Source organism: Sapajus apella, unplaced genomic scaffold (genome assembly GCF_009761245.1).
Source record: "Sapajus apella isolate SASKATOON/1434 unplaced genomic scaffold, GSC_monkey_1.0 scaffold7, whole genome shotgun sequence".
Classification (NCBI taxonomy): domain Eukaryota; kingdom Metazoa; phylum Chordata; class Mammalia; order Primates; family Cebidae; genus Sapajus; species Sapajus apella.
In genome coordinates this window covers 12738025-12762723 of record NW_022436947.1, presented here as the reverse complement: position 1 = coordinate 12762723, position 24699 = coordinate 12738025, and the positions used below count along the sequence as shown (strand labels likewise).

At 48.1% G+C, this 24699-nt stretch overlaps 2 protein-coding genes across 17 annotated transcripts in view; one reads left to right on the top strand and one right to left on the bottom strand.

Annotated features, from left to right (window-relative positions):
* Positions 1-10035, bottom strand: part of OPN1SW (opsin 1, short wave sensitive) — a 22699-nt gene extending 12664 nt beyond the window's left edge. The window contains exon 1 of one of the 2 annotated variants that reach the window (XM_032276046.1): positions 9752-10035. Coding sequence is in view for 1 of the 2 variants with exons in the window: in XM_032276045.1 (XP_032131936.1) it covers positions 8841-8898 (58 nt within the window). In the remaining variant the exon portion in view is untranslated. Of the gene's footprint in view, positions 1-8840; positions 8988-9751 lie in introns of those variants that run through there. The other variant, XM_032276045.1, reaches the window with a different exon arrangement.
* The window catches only part of CCDC136 (coiled-coil domain containing 136), a 31082-nt gene continuing 14934 nt past the window's right edge, over positions 8552-24699 (top strand). For 9 of the 15 annotated variants that reach the window (XM_032276031.1, XM_032276033.1, XM_032276037.1 and 6 more), the window contains exons 1-10: positions 8552-8697; positions 9540-9647; positions 11542-11790; positions 11863-11937; positions 18525-18848; positions 22418-22529; positions 23114-23282; positions 23526-23666; positions 24002-24160; positions 24455-24625. In XM_032276031.1, the coding sequence (XP_032131922.1) occupies positions 8640-8697; positions 9540-9647; positions 11542-11790; positions 11863-11937; positions 18525-18848; positions 22418-22529; positions 23114-23282; positions 23526-23666; positions 24002-24160; positions 24455-24625 (1566 nt within the window). In that variant the 5' untranslated portion in view covers positions 8552-8639. The remainder of the gene's footprint in view (positions 8698-9539; positions 9648-11541; positions 11791-11862; positions 11938-18524; positions 18849-22417; positions 22530-23113; positions 23283-23525; positions 23667-24001; positions 24161-24454; positions 24626-24699) is intronic. The other 6 variants (XM_032276041.1, XM_032276040.1, XM_032276042.1 and 3 more) reach the window with 5 other exon arrangements.

The following is a 24699-nucleotide window of genomic DNA, read 5'->3' as shown; positions in this document are numbered from 1 at the left end:
AAAAAAAAAAAAAAAAAAAAAAAAAAAAAAAAAAAAAAAAGTAAAGATAAAGAGGATCTAAAGGAAGAACTTCAGGCAACACGAAAGGCTGGACTAAGGTAGCTATCCCATCATCCAGTGCCCAAACACACACAGGGATGTTGGATAAAACAGAATTCAAAAGTTAAAATATGGACATCCCAACTTTTTTTTATAAAGGAAATTCTCAGCCATCAGGATTAAAGGAATGTAAAAACCAAAATTTAAAAAAAAGGAGGAGGATGTCACAATGGCCCATTGTGGATGTCACCTGCAGATAAGATAGACACTCAAGATCTGGAGCTGTGTCTCACAGTTCTTCCAATTGTAGGATATGTGGCCTCACCTACCAGAGGCAAGGAGCTAAAGCCAAACCGAACCGAACCTGCATAAAGCTCAGAATATCAAAGGTTCATCTGGTCCGTGGAAAGAAGATGAAAGGCTGAGCAGAATGACTCACACCTGTAATCCCAACATTTTGGGAGGCTGAGGTGCAGGGAATCACTTGAGCCCAGGAGTTTGAGACCAGCCTGGTCAACACAGCAAGACCCCTTCTATACAAAAAATAAATTTAAAAAATTAGCCAGGTGTGGTGGTGCGCACCTGTAGTCCCAGCTACTTTGGAGGCTGAGGTGGGAGGATTGCTTGAGCCTGGGAGGTCAAGGCTGCAATGAGCCATGATCACATCACTGCATTCCAGCCTTGGCAACAGAGCCAGACCCTGTCTCTGAAAAGAAAGAAAAAGAAAAGAAAAAAGGATGAAAAACAGTATCCACCAGTCCAAGGAAGCAGAGAAAAGGGGTAGAAGTACAAATCAATCCTGAGAAATTGAAGTCCCAAGTCTGACAAAGTGCTTGTATTATAATCTGGATTTATGTTTTCATGGCGCTGAATCCAAGTGAGAAATTAAATATAAAACTGGTTTATGACCCTTGAAATCCTTAGGAATTCCACACAGCCACACATAAGCAAGAAAGAGTTCTACAAGACTGTCTTCATGTAACCAGGTTGTATAGGACTCTCATCAAAACCAACCAACCAGCCAACCCATCAAACTTACAAAAACCCAAAAAAGAAGAAGAGATCACAATAAAAATTATGAACTTGTAAAATATAAAATATTGTAAACTTTCCCTACTTTTTCTTCTCCAGACTGAGAGATACAGAGTACCTTTTTTTTTTTTTTGAGACAGAGTCTAGCTCTGTCACCCAGACTGGAGTGCAGTGGTACGATCTTGGCTCAATGCAACCTCCACCTCCTAGTTTAAAATGATTCTCCTGTCTCAGCCTCCCAAGTAGCTGGGATTATAGATGCCCGCCTCCACGCCCAGCTAATTTTTGTATTTTTAGTAGAGATGAGGTTTCACCATGTTGACCAGGCTGGTCTCAAACTTCTGACCTCAGGTGACCTGCCCACCTCGGCCTCCCAAAGTGCTAGGATTACAGGCCTGAGCCACTGCACCTGGCTGATACAGAGTTCTTTAAGTGCTCTGTGACCTAGCCAGCTGAAACGTTTTCCCCTGTAGGTTGGAGCCCAAATTAGAGCCTGGAACATTCACAGGCACTGATAAAGGTGTTTAGGTTGTTGCTGAAGACATTGAAAGACTGATCATGTTGCTAAACATAGAGAAGCTAGCCCTGTCCCCAGCCAAATTCCTGAAACCCTTATATAAACTTCATAACCCAGCTCCTTCATTGTGGACACACCTAGGTAGAACATCCCTTGTCTTGCTCTCTGCCTTGAGGATTTGTGGCAGCTCACTTTGTATGTACATTCCCCTAATAAATGCTTCGGACAAATCCCCTGATGCTTACTGCTGGTGTCTTTGGAATCCCAACCAGCCCCATTTGAGCACAGTTTGGGACACTTGCTTGTGGAGTTGTTGCTTTTGGGGTGATTCTAGCCACAGGTTCAGCTAAGAAGAAACAAAACTAGACAAGGAAGCAATTCATCATAAGGAAGGGTTGGTGGACACAGCAAACAAGAGAGCACTCCAAGAACTACACATGATAGAACAATATGAAAAACATTATATAATAAATATATGTAGTAGAAATATTAAAGGCAAGAAAATAAACCATAGGGGGAAAAAGCCAAATACAACACGAAGAAATGAAAGACATAACCATTGAAATTAAAGAATCTTAGCCCTGGAAATTTATACTTAATAAAAAAGAAGACATTAAAGACTCAGTGATACTCACACCTGTAATCCAAGCACTTTGGAGGCCAAGGCAGGTGGATCACCTGAGGTCGGGAGTTCAAGACCCAGCCTGACCAACATGGTGAAACCCCGTCTTAAAAAAAAAAAAAAGACTCAGTGATGCATTAAACAGTAGATTTTTAGACTCAGGCAAAGAGAGAATAAGTGAATTGGAAAAGAGAGCTGACGAAATCATTCAAAATATGAAAAAGTAGGAAAGTGATAAGATAGACTATATGAAAGAATAGCTAAAGAGCATAAGGGAAAGAATGAGACAGACTAATACATATCTAATAGGAGTTCCTGAATGTAACTTAGAGAATGGGAAAAATATAATATTCCAATAGATAACGGTTGAGAATTTTAATGGGAGAAAGACACAGTCCTCAGGTTGAAGAGTGCTGAGCTCTTAAACACACTGTGGTGAAACTACAGAATATTGAAGAAAGGGCCGGGCACGGTGGCTCACGCCTGTAATCCCAGCACTTTGGGAGGCTGAGGCGGGTGGATCACGAGGTCAAGAGATCGACACCATCCTGGTCAACATGGTGAAACCCCGTCTCTACTAAAAATACAAAAAATTAGCTGGGCATGATGGCACGTGCCTGTAATCCCAGCTACTCAGGAGGCTGAGGCAGGAGAATTGCCTGAACCCAGGAGATGGAGGTTGCGGTGAGCCGAGATCACGCCATTGCACTCCAGCCTGGGTAACAAGAGCGAAACTCCGTCTCAAAAAAAACAAACAAACAAACAACAACAAAAAAAAAAACAACAAAAAAAAACCAGAATATTGAAGAAAGAGAAGTCTTTTTTTTTTTTTTTTTTTTGAGACAGGATCTTGCGCTATTGTCCAGGCCAGAGTGCAGTGGTGTGATCATAGCTCACTGCAGCCTCAAACTCCTAGGCCCAAGCAATCCTTCCACCTCAGCCTCCCAAGTAGGTAGAACTACAGGTATGTGCCATCATCCCAACTAATTATTTATTTGAGATGCGGTCTCGCTCTGTCACCCAGGCTGGAGTATTTTTTATTTTTATAGAGATAGAGTCTTGCCATGTCACCCAGGATGATCTCAAACTCCTGGGCTTAAGCCATCTTCCCAAGGCACTAGAATTACAGGCATGAGCCTCCACACCTGAGAAAAATCTTTTTTATACTTTTTTTTTTTTTTCTTGAGACGGAGTTTCGCTCTTGTTACCCAGGCTAGAGTACAATGGCGCGATCTCGGCTCACCGCAACCTCCGTCTCCTGGGTTCAGGCAATTCTCCTGCCTCAGCCTCCTGAGTAGCTGGGGCTACAGACGCATGCCACCATGCCCAGCTAATTTTTTGTATTTTTAGTAGAGACAGGGTTTCACCATGTTGACCGGGATGGTGTCGATCTCTTGACCTCGTGATCCACCCGCCTCGGCCTCCCAAAATGCTGGGATTACAGGCGTGAGCCACCGTGCCCGGCCCCGAGAAAAATCTTAAAACAACCAGAAAGAAAAATGCCTGTTTGCCTACAAAGATAAAAATTGAATTTGCAGCTCACTTCTAGCAACCGGAGATTGATTTTGAGGGGGTGGGGAGAAAGGATAGAAATCAAAAGATTATAGAAAAGACATTTTTTCGGCCAGGTGCCATGGCTCACACCTGTAAACCCAGCACTTTGGGAGGCCGAGGTGAGCAGATCACCTGAGGTCAGGAGTTTGAGACCAGCCTGGCCAACATGGTGAAAACCCATGACTAAAAATACAAAAATTAGCCAGTTGTAGGGGCACCGAACTGTAATCTCAGCTACTAGGGAGGCTGAGACTGAAGAATCGCTTGAACCCGGGAGGGAGAGGTTGGAGTGAGCTGAGAGCATGCCACTGCACTCCAGTTTGGGGCAACAGAGCAAGACTCCTTCTCAAAAAAAAAAAAAAATAAGCAAGCTTTAAAAAAAGATTTATTTTTTAAAATTGCAGAAAAGAACTTTGTCACTTATTAGCAGCAAAAGATTATACGGGAAAATATCTTCAAAAGGCTAAGAGAAAACAACTGTCACCTAGAATTTGATGCCTACTAAATTTCCATCAAAAGGGCATGAAATAAAGACATTTTAAGACATTAACTGGGAATGCTAATCCCTCAAAGACATAAACCAAAATACCACAAAAGGGTATATTTTATGAGGCAAACTGAAATAAGAAGGAATGGTGAACAGAGAAATTTATAAATATGTTAGTAGATCTAAGCAAGCATTGAGACAGGTGATGATGATAAAAATGGTGGTGGTGGTGATAATGGTGCTGATGATGCTTACAGGGGTGAGAAAGAAGGGGAAACTAAAATACCAGACAGAAATATGGGAGGTGGCAGGGAAAGAAGAACAGAGTTAACATGTTCTAAGATCTTTCTATTATTCAGAAAAAGTATGGTGATACTGATTCACTTAAGAAAGAATGTTTAGAAATCTATAAAGAGGTAATCACTAACAGAGTAGAAATAGAATGTATAACTTCCAAATCAGTGGGGCCCAGGGACAAATAAATAAAGCCACTGTTAGTGGTGTTTAAATTGGTCGAACTACATTATACCTTGTAGAGCAATTTGGCAATGGCTAATGAAGTTTAAGATCCACCTACTCTATGACCCAGAAATTCCACTTCTAGGTATCCATCCTAGGAGAATGTATGAAATTGTCAAGTGCAACATTGTTTTTAACATGGAAAACTGAGAATCGTTGCATTGCCAATTAGCAGAAGAATGGTTAAATAAATTGCAGTGTATTCAAGCAATGAAACAGTATTCAGTAGTTAAAATTCATAAACTGGCCGGGCGCGGTGGCTCACGCCTGTAATCCCAGCACTTTGGGAGGCCGAGGTGGGTGGATCACGAGGTCAAGAGATCAAGACCATCCTGGTCAACATGGTGAAACCCCGTCTCTACTAAAAGTACAAAAAATTAGCTGGGCATGGTGGCACGTGCCTGTAATCCCAGCTACTCAGGAGGCTGAGGCAGGAGAATTGCCTGAACCCAGGAGGCGGAGGTTGCGGTGAGCTGAGATCGGGCCATTGCACTCCAGCCTGGGTAACAAGAGCGAAACTCCGTCCCCACAATTAAAAAAAAAAAAAAAAATTCATAAACTGGAGCTATATGAAACAATATGGATAAATGGGGGGGAAGAAAAAAAGAGTTTGCAGAAGAATGAGTACAACGTGGGGGGGGGTGGGGAAAAAGAAGAATGAGTACAATGTACCACTATTTAGATAAATTTCTAAAACACAGAATTTGCAATTATGTATTGTTTGTAGATACATTCATAAAAGGTAAAACATACATACAGGTAAGACTGGAAAACATAAATAGAGGGCTTCCTCAAATCAAATGTGGCAAGATCTGAATGGTTGTTGGATTTCAGTTCTGTGCACATGGTTATTTGTTAGGTTATTCTCTGTACTATACTTTTCTGCATGTTTCAAATACTCATTTTTTTTTTCTTTTTAATGAAAGGATCTAGGCATTTAGAAATAAGGGTAAAGGGGGATAAATGGCTACATCAGTCCTCAAAGAGGATGATGTCCTGGGATGGGATTAGGAGGGAGGTTGAGCCCTGAGTCCAGGAATTACAGGGATTAATTCAGATCATCCCCCTAGGCTGATCACCTGGCTGACATGCCCAGCACTCCTGGCCCCTCAGAGATGCATTTCTGGACCACAGCCTACCTCCCTCAGATCTCTTAAGCTCTTTTCTCCTGCCCTTTAACTGCCCCACTCCGCCTTCAACCCAGTACTGGTCTGGCCAGGGTTTGGCTCCTGAAAATAGATTGGTTCAGGTCTGTCTTGAATGTTCTCCCAAATCAAGGGTGAATGGTGACCTGCATGCCAGGGACCCAGGGAGAGATTAGTCCTAATACTCAGGATCAGAGCTCCCTGAGGAGAGCTTGAACCCTAGACGTCACCATCAACAACTTCCCTGCTGTGCCTCCCTCCATTCACCAAGAGGTCAGCAGTCAAGGCCAACTGCTAACCTGACCCTGCTGGCTGAGGCAGAACCAGGAGCTGCTCTGCACAGAAGGAACAGCGAGTGAGCTTCCAGAACTAGTCTCTGTCAGTTTCCAGTGCTCTGCACCTCCCAAGCCCCCAGTGCAGCCGCTTTCTCCCATCCCTGAGAAATGCTCTGGTCCCCAAATCTGCACAGTAAAGCATCTGCAGAAGGGGTCTGGGTGGGTGTGTTCAACTTTCCCCACAACTGAGTCACCTTGGCCACAGGATCTGGGGTAGAATCCTCTCCTCTGGAAAGCAAAGGAAACATCCTCGATCTCTGCTCATCATCTTTCCGTTGGGATAATGAGAGAGACAGTGGAAGAAAAATGGAGCAAGGAGGGGTGGGGTGGGGAGGGAGAGAGGCTTATAGGCAACATGATCATTAATAGGGAACATTAACGCCACAAATATGAAATCATTTTAAATGATAAGACAGTGCATTAACCGGGTAGCTGGGAGATAGACCTTTAACTCATTTATTCTGTGTCAGAAACTTGGTCAGATGCTGGAGATACAAAGATAACTAAGATCCCCCTAACCTTCAAGAAACTGAGCAGAGCACGGACAACCTCAAGGGCCTGGTGCTGTCACAGGGAGACAGATAGGGGCCAGCACCACAGGGGCATCCCAGCAGGGCAGGGATGGGGTACCAGTCAGGGAAGGCCACCTGGAGGTGACCCTCAGCTTAGAGCTGAAGGAAAGGAGGGGAGTCCAGACAAAAAAGGACTTCCTTCCCGCGGAACAAGGATGGCTTGTGGATGTGGAAGCCTGTGGGGTGTCAGAGGCATTTGAACCACAGCAACTCCATCTTGAATAGGAGCTGGGTAAAATGAGTCTGAGACCTACTGGACTGCATTCCCAGACGTTTAAGGAGTTCTAAGTCACAGGATGAGACAGGAGGTCAGCACAAGACACAGGTCATAAAGACCTTGCTAATAAAACAGCTTGCAGTAAGGAAGCCGGCCAAAGCCCACTAGAACCAAGATGGCGATGAGAGTGACCTCTGGTCGTCCTCACTGCCACACTCCTACCTGCGCCACGACAGTTTACAAATGCCATGGCAACATCAGAAAGTTACCCTACATTGTCTAAAAGGGGGAGTCATGAATAGTCCACTCATTGTTTAGCATATCATCAAGACATAACTATAAAAATGGGCAACCTGCATCCCACCATTCTTTATTATTTTACTTTCCTAATAAACTTGCTTTCACTTTATGCTATAGACTCGCCCTAAATTCTTTCTTGCGCGAGATCCAAGAACCCTCTCTCTCTGTCTGGATCCGGACACCTTTCTGAAAGCGGGAGGAACGCAGGCAATCCTAGCCCTCGACCTGGGAGTGGATGTGCAAGAGAGGGGATGCGCGTGTGTCCCTGGCTTAGGAATCTCCCAGACGTTTCCTGGATGTTCTGGGGAGCCCCTGTTCCCAACCGTACCCACTGCGATCCTTGCCGAGACCTGCCAGAATGTGAGAGCTGCCTCTTCGAGAGCCGGCACCCACCCTGCAGGCATTCCTTGAATAAACCAATGGTTGAAGACGTGAAATAAGCCCCTTGGGCTTCCAAATCTCCCTTCCAGAGAGTGACCATCAGTCGTACCCACTCCGAGCGGGCGACAGTGGGGGCGTGGCTTGCAGCCCACAGGGTGTGGGACCGGAAGGGAAGGCAGGACGGAGGAGAGGGGTCTTCGGGCCCTGACGCTTGGTGGGGCCACCGGAGGGCCCCTCCTAAGGTGGTCTCTGGCCCTGGCTGGGGGGAGGAGGGTGCGCGGAAAGCGGAGAGGTCAGGGCCCTGCGTTAGCCCATCCGGGCCTCGACTTCCCTCCCCGGCCCCCAAGCTGCCGAGGGGCCCCCGGGCGGGGCTGGGCGGGACCTGAGGCCGGGGTCCGCGCGGACTGCTAGGTGGGGGCACCGGTCGGGTGAGGGAGGGAGGGGCGCGCGTGTCCGCGCATCTGGAGGAAACAGTCCCACCTCGCCCTTTGCCGTCCCCATTGCTGAGCATGACCGGGCCCTGACACCTGGTGCGGAAGGTCCCCGCGCACAGCAGACCCCGCGGGACCCGCCGCCAGAACCAGGGGATCTCACCCTTCCCTCTTGGGACAGCCCGAAACCTAAGAGCTCCCGACGCTGTCCGAGCCCGGCGGCCCCCGGCGCTCCCTCGGGGAAAGCCTTGGGAGGTATCTGGGGTCGCGCTCACCCTCCCGCGCCGCCCCTGCACCCACTCGGAGCTCCCGGGTGCTGGGAGGGCTTCCGGGCGGCGGCGGGCAGCGGGGGGCGGCGTCAGGAGGTCCGGCCAGGCCCCGCCCCCTCGCCCGTCCTCCCTCCTCCCTGCGCACCCGGCTCCCGGTCCCCGGGCTCGCGGCTGCGGCTTCTGCTACGGCAAGCGGCGGCGGCGGCGCCGGGAGCGGTCATGGAGGCGGGCGCCGGAACCAGCGCAGGAGCCGCGGGCTGGAGCTGCCAGGGCCCAGGTCAGAGCCGCCCCTCCCTCACCTCTCCACCGCCCCTCCTTTCTCTCCTCCATCCCTCCTCCCTCCAGACCCCCAGGTGCTCCCGGATTCCGCGGCTCCCTCTTCTCCGCCCGAAGTCTTCCTCCCTCCATCCTGGCCTCCACTTGGGCCCGGTCTCCATCTTTCCGGCCTGGGGCTGGGGCTTCCGCGCACCGGCCGCATCCTGTCTGGTGGTCCCTCCCCAGCTCATCTCTCCACTCCAGCCCGACGGTGCTTCCAGCACTCGGGGCTCCAGACCGCGCACCCTCTGTAGCCCCGGAGGCTCCAGAGCGCGGGGCGAGGGTGGGGTGGGCGAGGTCCAGGGAGGGAATGGGAAGGAAGGGGAGGGGAGCGGCCGCAGCCCTATCCCTTCCCGCACGCCCCCCACTCCTCTCTCCCTCACTCCCTCTCTCCGTCTCTCCCTCCCTCCCTCCCTCTCTCCCTCCCTCCCTCCCTCTCTCCCTCTCTCCCTCTCTCGGTAGGCCGCCTCACCGTTTCAGCCTCTTTTCACTGGCTCCCACCCTCTTTCAGTCTTTCCTCTCTCCTCCCTGTCCCCCGGGGCTAAATACACACACCCCCTCTTTCTGTCTGTGTAAGCAAGGGGGTCCTGGAACAGGGGCGTCTGAGGAGGTTGCGCGGCAGGGCTGGGGTCCCCGCAGGCAGAGCTTGAGACGTAGCCGAGAGAGGGGAGTCGTAGAGCCGGCAGAGTGAGTCAGGCACCTCCACTGGGATTCCAGATCCCAGGGCCCCGAGGGGCTGGAAGCCATGCCTCCCTCTTTCCTCTGCACCCCAGCCCTCAGCCCCTCCTTTCTCCCTGCTCTCAGGACCCACAGTGACCACTCTAGGCTCCTATGAGGCTTCCGAGGGCTGTGAGAGGAAGAAGGGCCAACGCTGGGGGTCCCTGGAACGACGGGGGATGCAAGCTATGGAGGGTGAGTTTTCCCAAAAGGCTTCTTTCTTCCCCTTCACCTCCTCCCTTAGTTCCCTTCCCTCTTCCTTTTGACCCTCAGGCCTCTGAGCCAGGACACAGCCCTACCTTCAGTTCATCTCAGCCCCTCCTCCTGCAACTCAGAGCTCCAGCCCTTCCCAGGGCTCAGACTTTGACAGAAGTTCAGGGTGCACCCCTTCGGGACCCCAGTCACCCAGCTAACCAGGTTGTGTGTCCCGAGGGAGCTGCCAGAGAAAGAGGCCTTGTTGGACAGAGCTTTGAAGCAGCCTTTCAGCAGGAGGTTTGTTCTCACTGCCTGCCGACCCAGATCCCAAGCTGTCTCTTCTTTCAGAAAGCAAGGAAGTGGACATGTGAATTGTCTTTCTGGGGCCACCACCATTAACTTCGAATGGAAGCCTGTGGCTTTGGTTCTCTAGGATACCTTACTGCCTGAAAGAGAGAGCCTAGGAGGGGGCGAGTGAGGCCATCCTCCCAACACACGTGTGTCCCCACCACACCCATGTGACTTGGCAGTTGCTGCCAACACCAGGCCCCTGGAAGGACACTGGTCCATTTTCCAGGACTTCCTGTGAAGTGTGGCACGTTGCACATTCAGTATAGGCAAACCTGCTCCCCTGAAGGAGGACAGATGGCATGAAGGGTCCCAGATGAACCTAAGGCTGCTGATATTAGAGAAAATAAGACCAGAGATTCAGAATTTTAAAACAAAGCAAACAATCACCATTCAGACAACATTTTGCTATTTATAGGAAACTGCATTGCCGTAAAGGAGGGGGTGCTCGCAACCAGAGGCTGGGGGCCAGCACCAAACCCCAGTTTTTTAATGCATTAAAATGGCAGAATTTCTTTTACGCACAGGTACAGTCTAAGGCTTCCCCTGAAAACTGCTTTGTGGTCAGCAGAGCAGGAGGGGCCTCCTATGGCTCAGCTAGGGGAGAGGAGACCTGTGACAACCAACAGGGAAAAACAAGGTGGACCTTGTAGAAAATTTCAAACAGGTATTTGATGATTTGAAAGGGCTCCAGAGTTTGTCCAATGAAACCTCTACAATCAGATATTTTCTTTCTCTACCTGCCAATGGGCAATGCTTTCTTATTATGCAAAGGCTGATTTTCCACAGGCCACCTGGATATTTTTTTTTTTTTTTTTGAGACAGAGTCTCACTCTGTTGCCCACGCTGGAGTGCAGTGGCTGATCTTGCCTCACTGCAACCTCCACCTCCACTTTCCAGGTTCAAGCAATTCTCCTGCCTCAGCCTCCCAAGTAACTGGGATTACAGGCACCCACCACCACGCCCAGCTAATTTTTTGTGTTTTTAGTAGAGACGAGGTTTCACCATGTTGGCTAGGCTGGTTTGGAACTTCTGACCTCAAGTGATCCAACTGCCTCAGCCTCCCAAGGTGCTAGGATTACAGGCATGAGCCACAGCGCCTGGCGAGTTTTTTTTTTTTTTTTTTTTTTTTTTTTTTTTCTAGAAATCTCCAAACTGCAACTGTTACCTCATTTGACCTAAAGATCCGCTCACTGTCTCCTTTCTTGACTACTTGTTCCACCACTCAGAGGGTAGCCTAGAAGCAGATAATCCTGTGCAAGTGTATCATGGCTGAGCAGGCACCAGCCTGCCCACAGGCAGTGGTAGGAGGCTATCAAGTGAACATTGGTCCAGGAAAGGCCTGGGAGGGGAGGGGCTGCCTCTCAACTTGACCCTCACACCTGATGACTCATCTTGAGTACAGGTCTTGACCAGGGGCTCCTTGGGGAACACAAGGTGGCACTATATATCATCTCTGCCCTGGGATAATGAGTTTGAGGGCTCCAGAGGGACTGTGGAAAGGAAGTTGGTGCTGACTCCCTGCTGGGATGGTTGTCTCTCTTAGGGGAGGTGTTACTCCCAGCTCTCTATGAGGAAGAAGAGGAAGAGGAAGAAGAAGAGGTGGAAGAAGAAGAAGAACAAGTGCAGAAAGGTGGCAGTGTTGGCTCCCTGTCAGTCAACAAGCACCGGGGCCTGAGCCTCACGGAGACAGAGCTGGAGGAGCTGCGGGCTCAGGTGCTACAGCTGGTGGCAGAACTGGAAGAGACCCGGGAACTGGCAGGGCAGCATGAGGACGACTCACTGGAGCTACAGGGTGAGTGCCCGGGCCCAGAGGCTCTATGCTTCCCTGGATCTGAGCCTGACACTGGTGCCCCTCCCCCTACAGGGCTCCTGGAGGATGAACGGCTGGCCAGCGCCCAGCAGGCAGAGGTGTTCACCAAGCAGATCCAGCAGCTCCAAGGTAATTCCCAGGATTTGGACCAGAGGGAGACTGCCATGCAAGCGGTCACTTAAGTACTTTTTTCCTGAGGGGTTGACTGAAGCAGAGCAGATAAACATAACCAGATTCAGTAATCTACCTCATTTTCCTCTACTACGCTCACCCTTTTCCTCTCCTTGTCTCTCCATCCTCCTCTGTCCCCAGTTTTCTTTCTTTGTACCTCCACCTGGCTCCTCTGTCCTCCCCTTGCCTTTCTTGGCCTCCCCATCACCTTCTGTTTCTGGTGGGCTCTTTCCTCTTGTTCCTGCAGCCCCTCCTTCATACTGTATCCTTGTCCCTTTGTTCTCCTGGTCAGTGCCAGGGGTGGGTGATCCAAGTTGAATTCCAAGGCAGATTCCTTTTTCCGGTTCCTCCAAGGACAGCATGGGAAAGATCATGACGCTAGCCACTTCATGGCGTCATGTGGCTGGCGGGGCCTCTCTGCACCTGTTAAGGGAGGCAGATGAGAGCACTTCTCTTGCTCTCTGGGACCTGAGCTTGTGGCCCCCAAGTCCCTTTTTTCCAACACCCACATCCCTTTGTCTCTGGGAAGCAGCAAGGCAAGTGTCCCACATTCCACTGCACCACCAAATAAAGAGGCAGCTTTTGTTACTTCTGTGGGCTTCCGGAAGGTTTAGGGGAGCTGGCCTAGAAAACGGCAGGGACTCTGGGGAGAGCTGAGATCAAGCCAAAAGAAAAGTATAAATGGAGAAAAAAGGAAGGCCGGGAAATGGCCTGGGCAGGAGCAAGCAGAGGTGTAAGAGCGGGAGGAGATGAGAAGGGGACAGAAAATGTGAGCAAAGGTAGATACAGGAAGGGCGGACAGTGAAGGAGCGTGCAGAGGAGCAAAGTGTCACACAGGGAAGACTGGGCATGGGTCTGGGATCACCTAGCTTCCTGGACCCGGCTCTACCACTCACAAATTGTGTGATCCTGGGCAAGTCACTTGTCTTTCTGAGATGTCATTTCTTATCTGTAAAATGGGACTAATTTATTTTTCACATATTTATGGGGTGCCTTTATACTTGGAGGACCAGCTATGAATGACACAGACCACATCCCTGCCCTACTGAAGAGTACATTCTAATGGAGAGAGGCAGAAAATAAACAACACAAGTTCAGGTGGCAATCAATACTATCAACACATTATAATAATATGATATAGAGAGGAGATGGGATGGGAGTTAATTTTATTTTATTTTGAGACAGAGTCTCACTCTGTTGCCCAGGCTGGAGTGTAATGGCACAATCTTGGCTCACTGCAACCTCCACTTCCCTGGTTCAAGCAATTCTCTTGCCTCAGCCTCCCGAGTAGCTGAGATTGCCTCAGCCTCCCGAGTAGCTGAGATTACAGGCATGTGCTACCACACCCAGCTAATTATTGTATTTTTAGTAAAGATGGGATTGCACCATGTTGGCCAGGCTGGTCTTGAAGGGAGTTTATTTTAGATATGGCAGTTAGGAAAGTCATCTTTGAGAAGATGACATTTGAGCTAAGACCTGAATAATGAAAAGGATCCAGCTATCTAAGATCTGAGGGAGAAGCATACCAGGCAGAAGCAACAGCAACAGCAAAGGCCCAGAGATGAGAATGAGCTTCATTTGTTTGAGGGGCAGAACAGAGGCCACTGTGGTTGCAGCAAAGTACATGTGGAGGACCCTGGTAAGAAACATTCCAAGGCAGGCAGAGGCCAGATAACAATGAATCTTGTAGGCCAGCCAAGAGGTTTGGCTTTCATCTTAAGTGTGGTGGAAAGCCAGGAGAGGGTCTTAGCCAGGACTGGGTTAATAGGATCTGCTTTACATTTTTAAGAGAACTTGGCCACTAAGTGAAACACTTAGGATGGAGGGAAGGGACTCAGAACAGTGAGTCGTGTTAGCAAGTTGCTGTAATAATCCAGTCAAGAAATGATGGTTGCTTGAGTTACGGATGTAGAAATGGAGATGATTCAGAATATATTTTGAAAGTGAAACCCTCAGGATTTGCTAATGAATTGGATCAGGGGATGACAGAGACATGAAAGATGACTTTGCCTTGAAAAAATTGATGGAAGGTTGGTAAGGTTTATTGAATTGGGAAAGACTTGGCGAGGAGTAAGTTTGGGGACTAGGGGAGCCTTTTAAGACACGTTTTCTCCCCCTGGTAAGTTTAAAGTGACTATGGACATCCAAGTGAATATATTGAGGCAGTTAGCTATATTAAGCCAGAACCAGGGAGAAAACAGGGCCGGAGATTTAAATTTGGACTCATTAGCATATAATTGGCATTAGAAACCACGGGAAGCATGGTGCAGTCACATGGAGAGACACCAGAAGAGTTGAAAGAGTCCAGTCCCAGAGACGCTCCAGTATTGAGAGGTCCAGTATGGAAGGAGAAATGAACAAAAGAGCAAAGTAGGAGGAACTCCTGGAGCATGTCATGCCCTGGAAGCCAGGGCAGAAAGTGCTTCAAGGAGGTGATGATCCACTGTGTCAGGTTGCTAAGTCAAGCGAGATGCTCTTGGATTTGCCAAGATGGATGACCCTGAGACATTTCAGTGCATGGGTTTGGAGACGACATGGGAGATGAAATGGAAAAGGTGAGTACCGATAACTCCAGTAGTCATTTTGAAGAGAAGCAGAGAAGTAAGGGATATACGGTCAAAAGAGTCTTTTCTTTCTTTTTTTTTCAAAATAGGAAATGCTAGATCGTGTATAATGAAAGAAAAGATCCAGCACACACAAAAAAAAGGCCTTTGCCTGGAGAAGGGACGTTCCTCCATGCAAAGGGCGGAAAGTCAGAATGGAAGCAGAGATGCAGGCAGAAACTCCCCAGGAAAATGGGGTTCTAGAGTGCCTCCTTTCTGAGTAGGGTACTTTTCCAGGGTGAGCTGCCCCACGGTCCCTGCGGGGGAGACCGAGGCTGCTCTCGCGCACGCGCGTCGCCCGTTTCCGCCTGGAGGGGGCGCGCGCGGCCTCAAAGGCAGCCGCGGTTCGGAGGCGGTTCCGGCCGCCACAGCCCCTCTGGGGCCGGGACCGGCCGGCGGCGGCGGGGTAGCCCCCCAGGGACACCGCTCGAGTGGGGCCGGCAAGATGGAAGCCATAACCAGTGAGTGAGAAACCACTTCTCGGCCTGCAGCCCCGACTCCCAGGCCCTAGACCTCGCACCGACGGTCCCAGCCCCACACTCAACGGGCGCCACCGCCTCAGAATCTGGGGAACCGCGCCCGGCCTCTTCGACTCCCGGGCGCTCCCAGATAAGCCCTGCCCCCAGGCCTCGGGTCCTGCCCGGGCGACTCTAGGTGACCCTGCACCCTCTTCGGTTTCCCCTGAGAAAGCCTTTTTTTTTGATAAGGAGTTTCGCTCTGTCGCCCAGGCTTGAGTGCAATGGCGCGATCTTGTCTCACTGCAACCTCCACATCCTGGGTTCAAGCGATTCTCCTGCCTCAGCCTCCCGAGTAGCTGGGATTACAGGCGCAGGCCACCACACCCAGCTGATTTTTGTATATTTAGTAGAGATGGGGTTTCCACATGTTGGCCAAGCTGATCTTGAACTCTGGACCTCAAGTGATCCACCCGCCTCAGCCTCCCAAAGTACTGGGATTAAAGGCGTGAGCCATTGTGCTAAGCCGAGAATGCCATTTTTTAGGGCCGGAAGCACCTAACATCAAAAGGAGAGCTGAACTGTAACATCAAAAGCATATTAGGGAAATGGATGTTAGTCTGTTTCTCCAGAACTCCCGCCCCAGACTCTAAGGCCTTTATCCTATTGGCCACTTTCTTTGTGGGTCTCCCTAACTAGACGGATCTCACTGTGCTGTTGTTCAGTAGTGGGGGTAGAGCGGACTCTTCTTTCAAATAGGAAGTCAGAGAATCTAACCGGAGATGCTTGGGCTTGGCATACAGTTAAGGATCAGCTAATAGTTGCTGAATAGATCAAGGAGACATAACAGCTAGGATCATTCAAGAACGGGAAAGATTGGCAAAAGACATGCCCATAGCTGCACATGAGAGCTCAGGGGAGCAGGGTAGATCTTCCCTTGAGATACCCTCAGCACTCAGCATCTATCTATGAAGTGTGTCCAAATTTGTCTTTGAAAGTCTAGATTCTCTTCTAATTAAAAAAAAAAAAAAGAAAAAGAAAAAAAAAAAAAAAACAGGGCTAGGTGTGGTGGCTCATACCTGTAATCCCAGCATTTTGGGAAGCCAAGATGGGAGAATCACCTGAGCCCAGGAGTTTGAGACCAGCCTGGGCAACAGGAAGAGACCCCTGTCTCTACATTTTAAAAAAAAGAAAAAGAAAAGGAAATAGCGGGGCATAGTGGCCCATGCCTATAGTCCCAGATATGAGGGACGCTGAGGTGGGAGGATTGCTTGAGCCCTTGAGGTCAAGACTGCAGTGAGCCATGATCATGCCACTCCACTTGAGCCTGGGCCACAGAACAAGACTGTATCTCAAAAACAAAAACCCCCAAACCCCAAATGTTTAGTTCTGTACACATAGGAGAGACTTAAAGTTTGTTGAATGGATGAACCACTTGCCTTATTTATGCATGAATACATCAAATATCTATTGAGCTTCATTTTCAGGCACAATACTAGATCCTAGAGCTGTAATGGTGAGCACACCAGATATGCTGTCTGCCTTCATAAAGCTCACAACCAAGTGAAGGGGAGACTATGTGCACACACATAGCAAAGTACAAGGTTCTATGAGACCATTTAATAGTGGACTTCTCTTAATTTTTTTGAGGAAATGGAGGTACAGGCTAGAAAAATTGACATCTGCGTGTTGAGTAGAGTGAACAGGAGTTGGGGGAAGGGGATGGGAGAATGTGCCTTGCAAAGGATTTATGGGAAGGTCCTGACCTTCCCAACCCAATCTTCATTAATTCTCTAATTCTGGCCCTCAAATCCTAAATTCACTGTTGGTATCAGTGCCTTTTACTTTTCACTTTTTGGTTCTGATCCCAGATGGGAACATGTGTCTAGAAACTCTGAGATGCTCCATAGATACAGAGAACTCTTGACCCATTATTTTGTAAATGAAAAATGAGAAAATATAGGCTTGTTCTGAAAATCCAAACAGCACAGATAGATATGACATGTAAAGTAAAAACCTCATCACATATTATCTCATACCTCAGAAACAGCTACCCATTATGGTTTGGACATAGATCTTTCCAGGCCTTTTTCTATGTGTTTGTCCATTTGTGTGTTATACACTATACATAAAATATTTTTTACAAAAATTAGATCATATATTTTACAGCTCTTTTTCTTTAGTTAATATGGAAATGTCTTTGTTTTCACCATAGGTCTAATACTTTCTTTTAAATGGCGGTACAATATTCTGTTTAACTATCATCAGTTTGTTCATGTCTTTATTTATTTATTTATTCATTTGAGACTGTGTTGCCCAGGCTGGAGTACAGTGGCATGATCTCGGCTCACAGCAACCTCTGCCTCCTGGGTTCAAACAATTCTCCTATCTCAGCCTCCCAAGTAGCCAGGGTTACAGGAGCACACCACCATGCCTGGCTAATTTGTTGTTGTTGTTGTTGTTTTGTATTTTTAGTAGAGACTGGGTTTCAGCATGTTGGCCAGGCTGGTCTTGAACTCCTGACCTCAAGTGATCCACCCACCTTGGCCTCCCAAAATGCTGGGATTATAGGCATGAACCACCACACCTAGCTTAACTGTCATCAGTTTAAACAGTCCCTTGTCGACTGACACTTAGATTATTATTTTGTGTTTGGTTATTATGCAGTTAACTTATATATGAATTTCAGTTGTGAACTCTTAAGTGCACATTGTTTTGGGTCCAGTACTTACCACAGGTAGGTCATGGGAACTCTGAGGCTCTGTAATTTCTGAGCTCTCAGGCTGAATAGGTGAAAATAGTGTGTAGACATTTTTTTGTTTTTGAGACAGTCTCTTGCTCTGTCACCCAGGCTGGAGTGCAATGGCGTGATCTCGGCTCATTGCAACCTCCACCTCCCAGGTTTAAGTGATTCTCCCTGCCTCAGACTCCTGAGTAGCTGGGATTATAGGTGCCCGCCACCACGCCTGGCTAATTTTTGTATTTTTAGGTTTTGCCATGTTGGCCAGGCTGGTGACGAACTCCTGACTTCAGGTGATCCACCTGTCTGTCTCAGCCTCCCAAAGTGCTGGGATTACAGGCGTGAGTCACCACGCCTGACTTTTATACATTTTTTGAGTCGGGGAATTTTTAGAAAGATTCGGGGCATCAAGAAAATACTATAAAGTTAGGTCTTTAACTGTCAGGTGATTCCTGAGAAGCACGTAATACTTTTTGTTTACAGTAGACTAAGTGATTGCTTTTGGTGCCAGGCCTCAAAATCTACTTTTCTATTGGACCTTAATTACTACATAGAATCACTCTCTTTTTCCCTTCTTAGGTACTCCTTTTATTCCATCCGGCATGATGCTATACTTCTCTGATGGGGTAGAGACAAGGTTTTCAGGACTTTGCAGACAAGAAATGTCTCCTTTTAATTTCATACCTCTAGAATATGGTATATTCGTTCACCTGCCCTCTTGACCATCTCAACCTTTGGGCTTTGCAGGTGAGCTGCGTTCTCTGCGGGAGGAGATTTCCCTGTTAGAGCATGAGAAAGAAAGTGAACTTAAGGAAATAGAACAGGAACTACATTTGGCCCAGGCTGAGATCCAGAATTTGCGGCAAGCAGCGGAGGATTCTGCAACTGAACATGAGAGTGACATAGCGTCCCTGCAGGAGGATCTCTGCCGGCTGCAGAATGAACTTGAAGACATGGAACGCATTCGGGGAGATTACGAGATGGAGATTGCTTCCCTTCGTGCAGAGATGGAAATGAAGAGCTCTGAAACATCCAATAGTTTAAGTCTCTCTGATTTCTCTGGGTTGCAAGGTATGAGAGCAGTCAAGTCATTCAGTAAAGTCAAGCAGAGGAAAGAAGAAAATATGTAGAAAAATGGTATAAAGGTGGTGTTAGATCATAAATTGGGAAACTCTAGAAAAAACCTCCAGGTTTGGCCAGGGGTGGTGGCTCACACCTGTAATCCCAGCACTTTGGGAGGCTGAGGCAGGTGGATCACAAGGTCAGGAGATTGAGACCATCCTGGCTAACATGGTGAAACCCCATCTCTGCTAAAAATACAAAAAATTAGCTGGGCATAGTGGCATGCATCTGTAGTCCCAGCTACTTGGGAGGCTGAAGCAGGAGACTTGCTTGAACCCGGGAGGCAGAGGTTGCAGTGAGCCAAGATCACGCCACTGAACTCCAGCCTGGCAACAGAGCGAGACTCTGTCTCACAAACAAACAAACAAAACAATAAAAACCTCCAGGTTGAATTCAAGACTGTAAGGGGGCCAGGCATGGTGGCTCATGCCTGTAATCCTAGAACTTTAGGAGGCCAAGATGGGAGGATCACTGGAGCCCAGGCATTCATAACAAGCCTGGGTAACCAAGTGAGTTGCCTTTTCTATCTCTTTCTAAAAGAAAATTTTAAATAAAGGGGGGAAAACCTACCCAGATGTTACATAACTGGTCTGTGGTGGTGTAAGAAATAGCACCATGGAGAAGTACCCTGGAAATTCTTCAGAGTCATTGAGTCTTTGTTGATTTGACTATGGGAAACCCCTTCCTGGGAAAATTTCCAGCTCTAGAATGGGCAAAGAGGGACCTGTCACCTTGGGAAACTCTTCCTGCTACCCTGGCATCATGGTGCTTTGCCTGGACTGCTTTGTGGGGGGCCTCTGGCCCTGCTTCCAGGTACAGGGATACTAATTCTTAGGCTCCTTTAGCTCTCCCCAAAATAGAAGCCTTAGGGTGGCAACAAATCAGATCACAAGACAGCTAGAGAAGAAAAGTTATTGCTAGTGATACATGAGACACCTAAAAGCCTAGAGCCCTGCTTTCAGACAGTGAGTCTCCCAGTTAGTTGCTAGGATTCATGACATCAGAGAGTTTGCCTTTATTCTGAGGCTAGATTTATGATCTGAGTATAATGGAGGTCCTATATTTGGCCAGGTCAAGCAGAGGCAATCAACAAGGAATCAAAGAACTTCAAGTTTGTCCAGCTGTACCAAACCTCTCAGAAGAGCCTTTAGATTAAATGGTGCTGGGAGAGGAAGGCTGGCACAGTGGGAAGGCTTGGGCTGGAGTCAAACAGACCTGAGTTCAGAATCTCAGTTCCACTAATTAGCAGGATGAACGTAGGTAGTCTGGTTATGGTCTTTCTCTGAGCCTGCTTCTATATCTGGGATGTGAAATCAAAATTGGTTAATAAAACCTTTTTTTCTTTTTCCTTTTTGTGGAGAATGGGGTCTTGCTATATTGCCCAGGCAGGTCTCAAACTCTTGGACTCAAGCTGTCCTCCTGCCTCTGCCTCCCTAAGAGCTGGGATTATAGACGTGAGCCACTGCACCCGGCCAATAAAACCTTATAGCTAGAGGGGATCCTGAAACAGGAAAAGGACCTTAGGGAAAATGTAAAGAAATCTAAGTCAAATATGGAGTTTAGTTAATAGTAATGTATCAATATTTGATTCCTTAGACATGACAGGTATACCATAGTAAGGTAAGATGTTAACAATTAGGGAAACTGGGTGAGAACTCTCCCAGGAAACTCTGTACTATCTTTACAAATTTTTTGTAAATCTAAAACTATTCTAAAATTTAAAGTTTATTTAAAGAAAAAGAAAACTCACAGAGCTATTGTGGGAATTAAATGAAATGTGAAGCATGTTGAAATCACTTGCACACTTATTGAATCCGAGGCTGAAACTATCAAGTCTAATGCTTAGTGCATGGTTAGCTTTCATTAAAGATTAGTTTCCTTCCTTCCCTCTATGGTAATCTGTAGTATTCTAAGGAATTCTGATTAGAATTAATAGGAAACATTAGAAGTCACTTTTAGGGTATTGAATCTTCCAGCAGGTAAGATAGGTCGTATATTCTACTTAGAGCAAGTTAGTGCTCTTTAAATATCAGTAGAATTAGCATTCTAAGAGACATAATTCTTTTTTAATTTTTTGCAATTGGACACAGAGTCTCGCTCTGTTTCCCAGGCTGGTCTCGAACTCCTGGGCTCTAATGATCTTCCTACCTTGGCCTTCCAAAATGTTGGGATCACAGGTGTAAGCCACTGCACCTGGCCAACACAATTCTTAATCAGGAAGAAACAAAACAGATACAGGTGTTTGTATCATCACAGCCTTAAAAAGTATTGGTGAGTGGGCATGGTGGCTCCTGCCTGTACTCCCGGCACTTTGGGAGGCCAAGGCAGGTGGATCACTTGAGTCCAGGAATTTGAGACCAGTCTGGGCAATATGGCAAAACCCCATCTCTACAGAAAAATTCAAAAATTAGCCAGGCTTGGCAGTGTGCACTATAGTCGTAGGTACTCGGGGAAGCTGAGGTAGGAGGGTCACCTGAGGCCAGGCAAGTCAAGGCTGCAGTGAGCCATGACTGTGCCACTGCACTCCAGCCTGGATGACAGAGTGAGACTATCTCAAAACAAAACCAAACCAAAAAACAAAAAGTATAGGTATAGGTGACTGGTGCTTAGAGACATGTGCTGGGGTATGTCAACTGGATCTCTTCTAATGCTTGAGGATGAGGATGGGCTTTTCTGTCAGCGGATAAAATGCCATTTAGAAAGAATTCTTTTTTTCATTTTTAATTTTTTTGAGACAGAATCTCACTCTGTTGCCCAGGCTGGAGTGCAGTGGTGCAGTCTTGGCTCACTGTAACCTCCGCCTCCCGGGTTCAAGTGATTCTTCTACCTCAGCCTCCCGAGTAGCTGGGACTACAGGCACCCACCACCATGCCTGGCTACTTTTTGTAGTTAGTAGAGAGATGGGGTTTTGCCATGTTGGCCAGGCTGGTCTCGAACTCCTGACTTCAAGTGATCTGCCCACCTCAGCCTCCCAAAGTGCTGGGATTACAGGTGTGAGCCACTGCGGCTGGCAAGAGTTCTTTACCACATCCAGACCAGTGTATTTGGTGTGGAAATAAAGGACATAAAAGTAAACGCAGAATGCCTGAAAGGCAGGTACTGGCAGTCACATGTGACAGTTCACATCTCTCAGCTTTTTGTACTAAAAGCCTAATTGGAAGATAATCATAAACAGTTGAATGGAAACTTTACATACAGTAAACCCAAAACTTAATTAAACCTTCAAAAATTCCCAAAAGCTCAAGAGTCTGCTTTGATTGAGGCTTTGAAGATGAGCACACAGGGCAAATCATCAGGGCAGATGAAAAGAAGGACAGCTATCGGGAAGAGGAGAAAGACCCACTGCACTGTGGAATTTCCTGGGCCCTGTCTTCTAAGCCTCTGTATCTCTTTTCTGTCTTCAGAAAAAGAGAAGCTCTTTAGCCTTCTGCTCTCATGTTTCAAGACAGGAAAACTGGGGGCTGGTCATCAGTACTTTCCTCCTGAGGGTCTCATCTTTCTCTGCTTGTCCTCTGCAGAAGAACTTCAGCAGCTGCGGGAACGCTACCATTTCCTGAATGAGGAGTACCAGGCCCTGCAGGCGAGCAACAGCAGCCTCACGGGGCAGCTTGCAGATCTGGAGAGCGAGAGGTACAGCTGTCTCTGGAGAGTGAGAGGTTATGGGGTTCTGCAGGACTCTGCCTTGCCTTAGGCTTTCCCCTGAAGGCAGATGCCAGGGCAGTGAGCATTCCTCTGCTCCTGGAGAGCCAGTCCTTTCCATGGTTTCTAGAGGACACAGATACCACGTACAAGCAGACATGGGGATCCGACCCAATTGTCTCAAGACTAGAGGGAGTGAGTTCTGAAGTTCAGTTCTGTTTTAGGCTTTGGGATCTGGTTTGCTCTGCCCTAAAGTAGATCAGAAGAGATTCTTTTATTGTCTGCATAGACTTGCTTCAGTCTAATGGCAGGCACAACACTTCCAGATTGGAGTGGGCTTGACGAGGCCCAGCCTCAAAACTAAATGGCCTGGCACTCTTAGGGTCTCCCAGAGCCAAACACACCTTTGCAGATTGAGGTGCTGGAGACTTTTTCTGTTCATGTGAGCAGTGAATCACAATAGAAGTCCCCTTACTATCTTTGGCCTAAAATGAAGGCATCAGGACCAGGCATGCGTGGCTGGTGATGCCAGGGAAAACTGCCTCCCAGCATCGCTCTGGGGTTCTGGATTGCAGGACACAAAGAGCAACAGAGAGATGGCTGGAGTCCCAAACACTAAGGAGCATGACGTCAGTAGAGTCTCAGACTTCAGAAATGGATTTCCTAGAGCCTGATCCTGAAATGCAGTTGTTACGGCAGCAGTTATGGGATGCTGAAGAGCAGATGCATGACATGAAGAACAAGGTAGGGTACAGAGGGTGGGAAAAGCCAGCCTTTCAATGTCTTTCTTTCACCTTCTCCCAGCCTATGGTAGAAACATCTCCATAGGCATGCACTGTGGTGGGAGATAGTACTCTGGGGTCTTACTTGCCTGATGTAAATCTTCCAGTCAAAGAATGCCATGCTTTCCACAATGAACATGTGCTGTTCTGGGAGCACATGTGGTACCTGTAGTAAACAAGCCTCCCTGTTCCATTTCCCGCATAGTGTCAGGAGTTGTGCTGTGAGTTGCAAGAGCTACAGCATCATCGCCAGGTCAGTGAGGAGGAGCAGAGACGGCTGCAGAGGGAGCTCAAGTGTGCTCAGAATGAGGTGCTTCGGTTCCAGACCTCCCACAGTGTCACCCAGGTAAACACTTCCCGGGGAGGCATCTGGGATGGGCGCAGAAGGGCCTCATGGAGGGGCTGCTTCAATGGGGGTAGGCACAGTGAGTACGGCTGTGCTTTGCTGACTCTTGCCCTGCAACTGGGCACAGTCTGCGGGAAACCAACTGTAACAGTCATATAGCACTGCATTCTAGAAATGGTGGTCATTACTGAGTGTCCGTCTCACAGAAGAAACCAAACCTTAGACCTGTGGGAGCTCCTCAAGATATCTGCATCTGAAAAGGAACCCAACTGATCCATAGAAAGATCTGCTGTTTCTTGAGAGTAACTGTTCTACTCACATCCTCCCTACCACAGAACGAGGAGCTGAAGTCCAGACTCTGTACCCTGCAGAAAAAATATGATACTAGCCAGGATGAGCAGAACGAGCTCTTGAAGGCACAGCTACAACTTCAGGCTGAGCTCCGGCAGCTCAAAGTCATGAAATACACACTTGTAGAAAACCAGAGTGAGAAGGTAACAGCAACCAGAGGTGAGGGGACAACTTAGGTGCTAAGAGCATCCTTCTGAGGTTTTGGGGAAGGTGGATAAGAGTGAGTTAAAAATAATTCCAGCAACCACATAGGCAGCACCACAGGTAAAGAACTCCAGCCCTGCTGGAGTACTGCATTAGAGGTGAGGACATTAGGAAGTGAAGGGCAGGGCAGGGAGAAGCAAATCTTAGACTGTCAGTGTCTTCAAGTGATTCAGATAGAAAAGCCAGTGGGTTAAGGAGCCCAGAGGCACTGTCCAAAGCCCCTTCTACCATAGGAGTTACTGTGCCGGCTGCAGAAGCTGCAGCTCCAGCACCAGAATGTCACATGTGAGAAGGAAAAGCTGCTGGAACGGCAGCAGCAGCTGCAGGAGGAGCTGCAGTGCCATGAGGCAGAGCTGCAGCACCTCAGGGATATGGCGGCCTCCTTCAGAGAGAGCAATGAGAAGGTAAAAGAAGCTCCAGGTGAGGGAGGATGTAGCCAGGCGGCATCTTGTGTGAGGGGGAGAGCACAGAGGAGAGG